General features: G+C 39.9%; 1 protein-coding gene across 6 annotated transcripts in view; it reads right to left on the bottom strand.

The window, feature by feature from the left end:
* Window positions 1-12,544, bottom strand: part of tmcc2 (transmembrane and coiled-coil domain family 2) — a 158,267-nt gene that overhangs the window by 16,475 nt on the left and 129,248 nt on the right. For all 6 annotated transcript variants that reach the window (XM_072563862.1, XM_072563860.1, XM_072563861.1 and 3 more), the window contains 2 exons: window positions 9,928-10,273; window positions 5,497-6,085 (listed from right to left, as the gene is read on the bottom strand). In XM_072563862.1, coding sequence (XP_072419963.1) covers window positions 5,497-6,085; window positions 9,928-10,273 — 935 coding nt within the window. The remainder of the gene's footprint in view (window positions 1-5,496; window positions 6,086-9,927; window positions 10,274-12,544) is intronic.

Genomic DNA, 12,544 nt, shown 5'->3' with positions numbered 1-12,544 from the left:
GCTAGGCCATGAGGAAGATATGTAAGAGGGATTAAAATAGTTGCGTAATGTTTGATGCAATCAACATCAAATGCAGAGAAAGAAACAGGGGTTAACATTTCAGTTCGATGGTTGTTTGTTAGAATAGGAAGGTATGTGACATGTTGGAGGTGAGGTTGGTGGAGAAAATAAAAGGGGGACATAAAAGAACAAATGGGAGTTATCTGGTTGAAGGAAGGGCAAGACCGGTTAAATGACATAAGTGTTGTGGGTAGAAGATAAAAGGGGAAAAAGTATAGGACCTGAAGAGGGGTCTGGAGAAAGTGTCAATAATTACAGCAGAATGGTGTGGAGGGGATTATTGGTCAATCACAGTCAGAGTCAAACAGCGTGGAAAAAGACCCTTTGGTCCACCCAGTCCATGTCAAACATAATCCCAAACTAAAATAGTCCCACCTGACAGCTCCTGGCCAATATCCCGCCAAACCTTTTCTAGTCATGCACTTATCCAAATGTTTTTTTTTAAAATTGTGTAACGGTGCCTGCACCCACCACTTCCTCAGCAAGTTCACTCCACTAGTGAACCCTCTGTACAAAAACTTTGCCTCTTACATCTTTTTTAAAATCTCTCTTCTCACCATAAAAATGCGCTCCCTAGTTTTGAAATCCGCGAGCATAGGGAAAAGACAACTATCATTAACTGTATTTATACTTATTATTTTATAAACTTCTATCATAATTGGATGAAAGGAACGCGTCTGGATATAGGTTTGCTCGCTGAGCTAGGAGGTTCATTTCCAGACGTTTCGTCACCCTACTAGGTAACATCTTCAGTAGGCCTCAGGTAAGGCACTGCTGAAAATTCCTGCTTTCTATTTATATGTTTGGGTTTCTTTGGGTTGGTGATGTCATTTCCTGTGATTATGTTATTTCCGGTGGTGAAGCCACTTCCTGTAGCTTTTCTCAGGGGGTGGTAGATGGGGCCCTGTATTCCAGAAATGTGGTGAAAGACAGACTGGAAGGCCCTGGGATCAGCAGATCCCAATTATGCCTCCTGCCCCTCGTCTATTTCTGTACTTTGTGCCTGCTGAAAAGCCATTCAACTCAATATTTTCCAGTCCTGACACACTAATTGACCAGAAACGTTAATTATGGTGTTGAGTCCTTCCAAAATTTGTAGTTTTTATTGTAGATTTCCAGCATGTTAAAAGATCACAACTGGGGCAAAGAGGGTTCAATTTTCTGGATTGCAGTTATGATAAAAATCAGCAAGCATTCCCACTCAATTAATGCATGTGGATGTCGAGTAAGCGAAAGCAGACATGGTATTGATTCAATTGGTAGCATTTGTTATCGAGGCTTCTGTGAAATCATAGTTCAGAAGGCATTTATGTTGCAGGACAGAAGGGAACCCAGTAAGCGCATGGGTTGAGTGGGCAATTAAATAATCTTAAACAGGTTACATCTAAACCTGGTTTTTCATACATGCTGGGATGCTCACCTACAACACGCTGAAATTTCAATATAGTTAATGCTTACACAAAAGTAAAAAACATTTATAGATACATATTTAAGTTGACATGATTTGTCTCTTTGAACCTTATCTCAAAATTACATTTAAAATTGACAATTTGCTTCATTATAGCCTCACTTTATATTTTGTATAGATAAGCAATATATTTGAATAATAATTATATTTGCATTTAAAATCCAGAATGCCAGCAGGCACATTACAGTGAATTAGCTGGTGCAATTGAACTTGGAAAAGTCTATGGTAGACTGCACCACCACCAGGCATTTCAAAGTACTGCAAGAGTAGCAGTACTAAAGAACTACTACCGCCTTCAAATTAGAATCATTGAGATGCACAGCAAGGAAACAGACCCTTCGGTCCAACTCGTCCATGCCAACCAGATATCCCTACCCAATCTAATCCCACCTGTCTGCACCTGGCCCATATACCTCCAAACCTCTCCTATTCATATACTCATCCAGATGCCTTTTAAATGTTGCAATTGTACTGGCCTTCACCATTTCCTCTGGCCGCTCATTCCATACACGTACCACCCTCTGCGTGAAAACGTTGCCCTTTAGTTCTCTTTTATATCTTTCCCCTCTCACCTTAAACCTATGCCCTCTAATTCTGGACTCCCCCACCCCAGGGAAAAGTCTTTGTCTATTTATCCTATCCATGCCCCTCAATTTTGTAAACCTCTAAGGTCACCCCTCAGCCTCCGACGCTCCAGGGAAAACAGCTCCTGCCATATCAACCTCTCCCCATAGTTCAAATCCTCCAACCCTGGCAACATCCTTGTAAATCTTTTCTGAACCCTTCCAAGTTTCACAACACCTTTCCGATAGGAAGGAGACCAGAATTGCACGCAATATTCCAAAAGTGGCCTAACCAATATCCTTTACAGCCACAACATGACCTCCCAACTCCTGTACTCAATATGCTGGCCAATAAAGGAAAGCATACAAAATGCCTTCTTCACTATCCTATCTATTCGCAACTCCACTTTCAAGGAGCTATGAACCTGCACTCCAAGGTCTCTTTGTTCAGCAACACACCCAAGGACCTTACCATTAAGTGGAAAAGTCCTGCTATGATCTGCTTTCCCAAAATGCAGCACCTCACATTTATCTGAGTTAAACTCCATCTGTCACTGCTCAGCCCATTGGCCCATCTGATCAAGATCCCGCTGAAATCTGAGGTAACCTTCTTCACTGTCCACTACACCTCCAATTTTGGTGTCATCTGCAAACTTACTAACTATACCTCTTATGCTCGCATCCAAATCATTTCTACAATTGATGAAAAGAAGAGAACTCAGCACTGATCCTTGTGGCACTCCACTCGTCGTAGGCCTCCAATTTGAAAAACAACTCTTATACCTTTGAGCCAATTCTGTATCCACATGGCTAGTTTTCCCTGTATTTTGTAAGATCTAACCTTGCTAACCAGTCTACCATGGGGAACCTTGTCGAACGTCTTACTGAAGTCCATATGGATCACATCAACCGCTCTGCCCTCATCAATCCTCTTTGTTACTTCTTCAAAAGACTCAATCACGTTTGTGAGACATTATTTCTCATAGACAAAGCCATGTTGACTATCCCGGATCAGTCCTTGCCTTTCCAAACACACACACATCCTGTCCCTCAGGATTCCCTCCAACAACTTGTCCATCACAGACGTCAGGCTCACTGGTCTGTAGTTCCCTGGCTTGTCCTTACCACCCTTCTTAAACAGTAGCACCACGTGAGCCAACCTCCAGTCTTCCGGCATCTCACCTGTGACTAACGATGATACAAATACCTCAGCAAGAAGCCCAGCGATCACTTCCCTAGCTTCCCACAGAGTTCTAGGGCACACCTGATGAGGTCCTGGGGATTTAGCCACCTTTATGCATTTCAAGACATCCAGTACTTTCTCCTCTGTAATAAGGACATTTTTCATGATGTCACTATCTATTTTTCTATATTCTATATCTTCCATGTCCTTTTCCACAGTAAATATGTATTGAGGATCTGTAAATTTTACAAAGTTTGTCACATAGCATGTTGAAGGACAAGGGTTATTTGAGTCCCGTGGCTGTAGCATTTTAAATAAAGTCCTTGTTTATACGTAAGTGCTATACTTTCTGTTGCATGGCATGCATTGACTCCTTTGATTGAACTGATGTGAAAAGCAGTGTTGTCATTCCAGGGTATCACGTTCCCAATATAACCTGACCACGAATGTGTCAATTGATCAAGCTCCTGGATCTCAGATACATTTTACGTCCAAACTTTTCTTCCTTCTTCATCCTGAAGGTTCTCATCTAAACAAGGTGACTGTTTCAGACACAGTTAGCCTGGAGTCCCTCATCAAGTGACTACACAATATACGTTTATTATATGATCATGAAGGACACTGCCACCAAACTGGATCTTGTCCTCAACTCACATCCACACATATGTACAATTTAGTATGAATTGCCAGTAATGACCAGAAGAGTAACCCAGGCCAATATTCCCTAGTTTAGCAGTGCTCCGGTCAAATCTAGCACACAGCAATAAGGCCAAAGCGGAGATGCTCCCCAGATAATCCTGGTGCATCTTATGCAACTTAATAGAAAAGATCTTGGTCTTTGTTCAGGCTGCCTCACTCATTATGAAGCGAACGCATATCTCCAAAATGTTCAATGCATACATTTGGAGAACTTAATGGAGAAACCACAATATTGTAAAGGCAGATATCATCCTAACTGCAACTAGGCAAAGACTGCACTGGAAGAGAGGGCTCACTGACCTTGAAGTGAAATAAAATCTTTCATTATCGGCTATATTCTTTTATGGTTATCACTGAAGCTTGAATGCATCAATGCTGCAGTCTCAGGAATTTGATTGAGCATATTGACATAGTTACAGCTTATGGGTGTGAATGATATTGTCTCTCTGTAGTAAAATATGTGAAGCCTGAAGCAAGCCAGTTTACTTTCTCCCACCATTTGCTGTAAACTGTCATGCTGAATCAATAAGCCAAAGACTTTATAATTCATGCACTAGGAAAGACTTTATAATTCATGTACTGTTACTTCAGTGTCAGAGTGAAAATCCTGAAACTTCCTCCCGAATAGCATTGTGGGCATACCTACACAAAACGAACTGTAGCAGTCAAGGAGGAAATTCACCACCACCTTCTCAAGGGCAATTAGGAATGAAAAACAAATAATGGCCCAGCCAATGATGCCCAAATCTTGTGACTGGATCAAAAAGTTTCTGTGCCTGCTGTGAAGAAGTGTGAGGTCCTAGAGGAAAAGGTCAGAGAACTGAAAGACTTGGAAACAAAAGGAACACTCCATTGATTCCAAATGACTGGTGCTATTCAACATCTTCCCTCGTACTTTCGCCGCCATCTATAACACCAATTTTTTTTTTGTTTGAGAATGTGCACAAGTGTACACGGGGTTTTAGAAGGTGGCAAGAAAACAGTAAACGGTTGTTTGCCTGCAGTTAGAATCTAATTATTTGTAATAAAAATATTTCTTGTTACGTATAGAAACCTGTTAAAAGATTCTCTATTAACCAGGTCTGACAGGCAAATTTGGGAACTTTGTTTTCTTAAATAATTAAAAAAAAACTTTTGAAATGACTCCAGGAATAGTGGGATTGACTTCGAGTGTTCCACTTTATTACAACTTGATTCAATTTGGGGTTCACAAATCTTTACTCTCTTAAAATTAGCTTGCATGCTGATAGGAACTGGGATGAGAAAGGGAAGGAAAAAAGAAAGTTTGACGGGGAAAGTCCACACTTGTACTTCATAACAGTGTGGAGCAAGGGGGTACTTCAGATGCTGTCGCTTAGAGTCAAGATTAGAGTGGTGCTAGAAAGGCACAGCAGGTCAGGCAGCATCCAAGGAGCAGGAAAATTGATGTTTTCCAGCACCACTCTAATCTTGACTTTCAAAACAGTGCAGCTATCCATTTTCTTATTCATCAAGTCAAAATATATCAACTGTAAGTTAGATACCTGTATCTTTCTTCTTGCAAGCACTGCGTCATATAAGCATAGTCTCTTTGTAACTGTCCTTTCAAATCTTCCATTGCATCCTCCAGATGTGACTGACTATCTTTAATTTCACGAAGTTCATCCAGGATAGTATCAAAGTTGTTATGATGGCTGTCCAGTGTATTTGATTTGGGACTCCCCATGCCTCCAGCTCCTGCCCCAGAGTTACTCCCACCTGCAGAGCCAGAGGTTGCACTGGAACATTCATCCTCACTTCCATACTTGGGGCTTGACACCAGTGTAGCACTGCCACTCAGAGTCCTACTGGTCTCCTCCTGGTGGGACTCATCCAGTGTATCTTTCAAGTGGGCAATGTTGTCAGCGCTGCCAAACTTGTTTCGTATTAGACTAGCAAACTCCCGTGGTTTAGAAACTACTGCCGTGTGAGTGACCTGAGAGAGACCAGACAGGCCTCCCTTTACACCTTCCACCACGCCGCCACCAAATCCACTGATCCCAGCTCGGACATTGGCGCCTACGTCCTTTAAACCTTGCTGCATATCCCGTAGAACATCCTTTGGTTGCCTTGAAAGACCATTTTGTTCGATCTCTGCAAAAGTTCATTTAAAATTTACACAATCAATGAAACAATATCTGTACATTTCAGTTTGTTTGAATCTGTCAAATGTGCACTAATTGACACCAGCCTCTTGTGCTCTGACATTTTCAAGTATGATGCTATACAGTAACTGGATAGTAGAGACAATACGCTCACAGAGATTTATCAATCCCACTCTACAGCAGGGCATTAGAAAATATACAAGACAGTCAAAAACATCCTTGCAGTTTTCCTTGTCCAAAGTAAGCCATTTAATATCTTGTCTATCTACATCCATTTCTCAGAAGTCTCTGGTTAAAACATTGGTAAACCAGGATCAGAGCAAATAGAAGCATAAGTCACATTCCATTTTAAATTATTGCTGCAAGTTAACCTGACTATATAGCTGTAGCATCAGGATAACCAATTACACAGAAGATCTCATCATATTAGCCCAAAATGTATCCAGTAATTTAGTCTTTACTTGCTTTTCTCCCCCTTATTTCTAGGTTTGTGGTTGACATTTGTATGCAGTTCTACAGATGGCTGAATGACTACTTAAGTAGTTATTTCACGTATAAGCTTTATGTGTGAAACTATTTGTTGCACTCAGCTGACAACCATATGAATGCCCTTTGCTATAAGGATCACCGTACTTGATTAGAAACACAACCAATTGCCTGTGAAACAATGCGACTGGCCTCAGCTCAGATGCAAATTGTGGTGACCCAGCTGCTGCTCTTCCCTAACTCAGAGGATTAAAATAGATTGACAATTATAATTTAGACCTGCTAGTCCATTTGTTACTCACCCAGGAGATCAAAGAGGTAGCTATCCCTTCAGTTTCTCTACACAAATGACAGACTACGTAAGTAACATTCAGCTTGTTTCCAATGATCAATTAACATGTTCAAATTAATTTCAGATTTTTAAGCCAATCAATTCTCACTTAAAACTCCTTATTTTAATCTAAATGAGAATAGCAAATTTGCAGATGACACCAAAATTGGTGGTGTAGTGGACAGTGGAGGGGGTTACCTTAGAGTCCAACAGGACCTCAAACGGATGGGCTAAGGAGTCGCAGATGGAATTTAATCTGGATAAATGTGAGGCGCTATACTTTGGTAGGTCAGATCAGGACAGGACTGATATGCTAAATGGTAAGGACATGGAGTGTTGCCGAACAAAGAGACCTTTGAGAGTAGGCTCTCAGTTCTTTGAAACTGGAGTTACAGGTAGGCTGGGAAGACAAGGCCGCATTTGGTACATTTGCCTTTATTGGTCAATGTGGATATATGAATAGGAAGAATTTAAGAGGAATATGGGCTAAATGCTGGCAAATGGGATGAGATCAATTTTGGATATCTGGTCAGCATGGATGAGTTGGACGGAAGGGTATGTTTTCATGCTGTAGTCTTTCACATTATAATTAAATTTCAAATAACTAAGTATTAAGCAGAAAACATGAATGTGATTGAATGGGGAAAAGAATTGTCAAAATTCAATCAATACAGCTTGAGCTCTGTAAATTCAGATATGAAGACACAAAAGTAAATGTTAAGAGACCCAGTTGAGTGTGCTCCTTCTACAGAATGGACAGCTTATCCTCTTGTAGGCTCCATCTATCCCTGAAAGAATGTTTATGGATTAGCGGTCACCTATCTGAAACTTGATCCTGGCTTCCCAACTATTAAGACTTGGTTGCTGACATTCACAGTTAAAGTGTCACTAACCTGCATCCCATCTTCCTGAATACATGAATGTAGACACTTACTGTTCAAGTTTTACTTCCCAATTCTGAAGCAAATCCCAATGTCGTCTTTTTGAAATTTAGTACAGTTGAGACTACTAGAAACAAATATTCTCTCTTGGCCACTTAGCTAGAATTTGGAAAGTTTTCAATTTTCATGAAATCTTGATTTCCATTCCTCATCCCAATCTTGATTTCTCTATTTCACTTTCTATTTTGGATTGGGGAGGAAGGGGAATGTATCCATTCAAGTCTGTCAGTTTAATTTCTTTCACTTTCTGTTTCTGCACAATTGCTAGTGTTGACGAAAACAAAGCGTACATGAAAAGCACTTTGAGCGGAATTAATCCACTTCGCTGATCTGAACCTTATTTGCTGGGTTCAAGAAATGCTTTCTTTTGTGATCCTGCTCTAAACATTGCACATTCCACAACTGTGAGCACAGAACTGTGTGCATTAGTTTCTCACAAATAAGACCAAAAACTGTTGATGCTGAAGGTCTGAAACACTGAGAGATCACTGAGGAATATCAGCTGGTCCCCCACAGAATCTGCTGGACCTTTGTTTCTTCAGCAATTTTTAGTTTCGCATTAGTTTCAGTTGTTTGTGCCCAGCAGGTGAAAGAAAAATCATTCAGGAGGACGACCTTTAGGGAAGCCAGCTCACCCTATAGCCTTTCAAATAGAATGCCTGAGGTTTGACTACGTGTTTTGGGCTGAGTTGGGTGATTTAATCCAGTTATCAGAGAGATCTTGCAAACAGCTTTGCTGACAAGTCATCTTTTGAGGAATGAGTAATTTTATGGGCATGGAATGAAGACAGACCTAAAATCAATTCATGAACTCCTAATTTTCAAACAGCCAGCCAACATAATGGTCTAGGTTAATGTGTAAAGATTGGCCACTGGGGCAAAGCATCACAAGACTTCTGGGCACACAAAAAGATAACCCCAGCACAAATCAAGGTCTCCATTCAGTAAAGAGAGAAAAAAAACTATGTTGCTTAGGCTAAAACAAAAACAAAAAATAAAGAAAAACTCAGCAGTTCTAGCATTATCAATTCTTTTAAATTTCCAGTCTTAGATTTTGGTTTTACTCAAGCAGAAGTGGTTCAAAAGTACTCCAGAATAGATTGTTAAATTTTCCTAATAAATGCTACTGGAATCAGTAACATAGATTGACCAGAAAATCCTTAAATGAATCATTGCCAGCACAAATAATATACCCAAAAACTTTTACTTATAATTTCAAAGTAATCAGAACTCAGTGTTCCAGATGCGTTGTTGAAGAAGCTTTTCTTACACTTATTTCCATTGTGAGAGGACTTCCAAGCTACCTTGTGAAACAGAAATTGATAGGATAGTGAAATCACCTGTTCAGGCAGGAATAAGACGGAGCCTGCTGGATTAAGCTTCCCACAGTCCCACACAAACAAAAAGCATTATTTCTCTCATTACTTTCCTCTGGCAATAAAAGCCAAACTGAGCTGGCTAGGGTTGGTGTAGCCACATCTCCTACATTGACCAATGGCCTATTTCAGCTAGTGCAGACACAAACTTTGGGAAAGAAAATAATCTGGCTCATTAGTATTGCCTCTTACATCGGTGAAAGCCTGTTGATATTTCCTATGTAGACACACAGGTGAAGGATCACTATTTCAATATGCACTGGATCAATTAAGTTGTAAATGTGAATCATACCTTCAGAACAGTACACGAGAGAAGTGGTTGAGACGAAAAATCCAAATTAGCAAATCTTTACTCGTTTAGTTGATCTTTGTGTGGACTGATTCATACAAAGAAACTAGCAGCTCTGACACTTCGACACAAAAATCAGTAAATGGCTGACTAGTTGACATCCAAACTGTTCAAAGATTCATGTCTTGATGTCAACTAGTTAGGCATTTACTGGTGTCATGATGGCAAATGGACAAAGCCAAAGCCTCACAATTATAAAAACTAAAACATTTTTGTTTTTAAAAGAAGAAACTGACAACATTCCTCAATTTTCAAGGAATAGTTAAAAACATAAGCCTTGCTCCTTCAGTTACGTGACTCTCGTTGGAATATATCAACAATGCTGACAACTCCAGATCACAACGCTACCTTTTAGTTTTCTGTGGTAGTGTTCCAGTTTCTTGTGCAGCTGTGCAATTGTCTGTGCTGATTTCTGGTTCTTCTTCTCAAAGACCTGCTTGATACGGGATGCTTGTTGTTTGTCTGCATTGTTGGCCAGTTTCAAGTATTCTGCTACATTATCATCCCGAGCAGTTTGCTCAATTTTTATCTGTTCTGTGATTTTCAAGATCTTCTGGTGTAGGTGTTCTATGGCTGCTTTTGTCTTATGAGGATCTGGCGTTCCATCGGGCACATCAAGGCTAATGTTGGAGTCTGAGCCCCCATGGCTGGTGTTTGCTGGCAAACTGAGTGTACTCACATCTCCCTTTTCAAACTGGAAAATGCAGAGAAAATAAAACTTTATTAATATAAATGATAACAGAAACAATCTTACAAATCACTCCTGTTTTCTCTTGGACGTGCTGATCCCCATGCTGGAGCACAAGTCCCCAGGCATCGGCAGTTAACCCAATGACCATAGCATTTCACATGTGAACGCAGTGAGCATTATAGACAAGATTGAGACTTGCTAAGTGTCCAATGCATTTCCCACACTGAATTGCAACCAGAAGTGGTAACCAGACAGAATTTGCTTCCTTTCCTTTAGCCCAAAAACAGAGGCAATGAAAGTGATCTTTGCCAGTTACACAAAATCAATTTACTGGTGATCCTCAACTTATGAGCACTCGTATTTACAAATGAGAACTCATTATTATTAATTTTAAGGATCCAACATGCGAAGGCTCAGTCATACTAGCAAATAAGTATTTTATTCTGTACTGTATAGTATACAGACTTGCGTAGAAATTAACAGTGAAACATACTTAGGAACAGTACCCATGTGTAACCTAGGGACTAACTGTATAGCAAATTGGAAGCCTCTTTTGTGCCATGCCCATGTTCTTTTTTTAATTTTCACAGTCTAAAACAGGGAGTCATTTGCTAAGAGCCTGTCCACTGACATTACTAATGAAAAATTCCACCTCCACTCTGAAAAGGAATTATGTTTCCTCACACTTCCCTGCTGCACTGTCTCAAATGTGCAAATTCAGCTCAAATCAAGGATTGGTCCAATGGCATTTTTTGAATATATAGTCTAGAATAGTGGAAGGGACAATTGTTTTCCATCTGTAAATGTTAACTGCCTTTCCAGAAGGTGTTTGATGAAGTCCTGCTTAAGAGGTCATTAGTTGAAGTTGAAGCTCATGAAATTTAAAGCAAATTTATTAAACTGGTTATGAAATTTCAGGTAACGGGAAATAGAGATTCAGAAGAATGGCCAAGTGCTCTAAATAAAAGATCTAACCAGTGGTGTTCCAAAGGTATCTCTGCTGAGACCTCAACCACTGTCTATATTTATTAACTTGAATGACAACATAGAGGCCCACATTTCCAAGTTTATTGGTGGCACAAGACTAGGTAACGATGTGAACGTTGCATACAAAAGTATAAAATTACAAATTAATATTTCAAATAAATATTCATTGACAGTTGCAAATGGAATCCAAGGCAAGCAAAATGTGAGGTTATCCACTTTGAACCTAAAAAGTATAGAACGTGGTAAATAGTGAAAAGCAATAAGCATGGAGCTACAAAGAGGTACAGGAGTTCATGTACATAAATCATTGAAATGACAGGTTCAAAAATAATCAAAAAAGACTAATGGAGTTCTGGTCTTCACATCCAAATAACTAGGGTGTAAATACTCAATGAACAGACTGCAGCAGAACACAGCCAAATTAGTCTACACCTGTGTTCAGATCTGGGCACCACATCTGAAGGCTGACTGCCCTTAGAAGATGTGGAGCAATGATACTGAGGCACCATGGGTTAATATACATAGAGAGATTATACAAGTATACTACTAAAACCATTTGGTATTCATGGTCTTACAAAATGCAAGAGAAACACCTACCCTAAAGTACATTTTTTGCTCCCAAATGAATGCTAACCTTAAGGAATTAAATAAGAAAACACAACAAAGTAGCTTTTAGGAACAGAGAAGACTTTTGGTTCAAAAGTTCTTGCTATTAACGCTTCACATCAACCTATTACCCTTTTATCAACATAATCCCAGGATTCCTTCCTCCACCTGCAATACCTCTAGTTGCCTAATCCGATCCAGAGGAGCATCGGCATGCCTTACAGTTGGGTCTTTGGGACGGAGAGAAGGGAACACAAATTCGACGAGTGTTTCCAATAGTGACTGCCTGATAATGACGTGTAAATATTAGACATCAAGATAGGATGTCTCCCTTTCAATTAGTTTATGGACAATCAGAGCCAATGATATCACAAACCAAACCATAGTGGACACTATAATACATTACAGACGGAAGTCCAAGTTGCAAGAGAGCAAGGTAAGTGCAGCACTCTCTTAAATCTTTACTCGTTTAGTTGGTCTTTGTGTGGACTGATTCATACAAAGAAACTAGCAGCTCTGACACCTCTACACAAAAATCAGTAAATGGCTGACTAGTTGACATCCAAACTGTTCAAAGATTCATGTCTTGATGTCAACTAGTTAGGCATTTACTGGTGTCATGATGGCAAATGGACAAATCCAAAGCCTCACAATTATAAACCATGCATAATTTCATCTTTG

Source organism: Chiloscyllium punctatum, chromosome 45 (assembly GCF_047496795.1).
Source record: "Chiloscyllium punctatum isolate Juve2018m chromosome 45, sChiPun1.3, whole genome shotgun sequence".
Lineage (NCBI taxonomy): Eukaryota > Metazoa > Chordata > Chondrichthyes > Orectolobiformes > Hemiscylliidae > Chiloscyllium > Chiloscyllium punctatum.
Note: the sequence above shows the minus strand (reverse complement) of the source record. Positions and strands in the feature narration are given on the sequence as shown.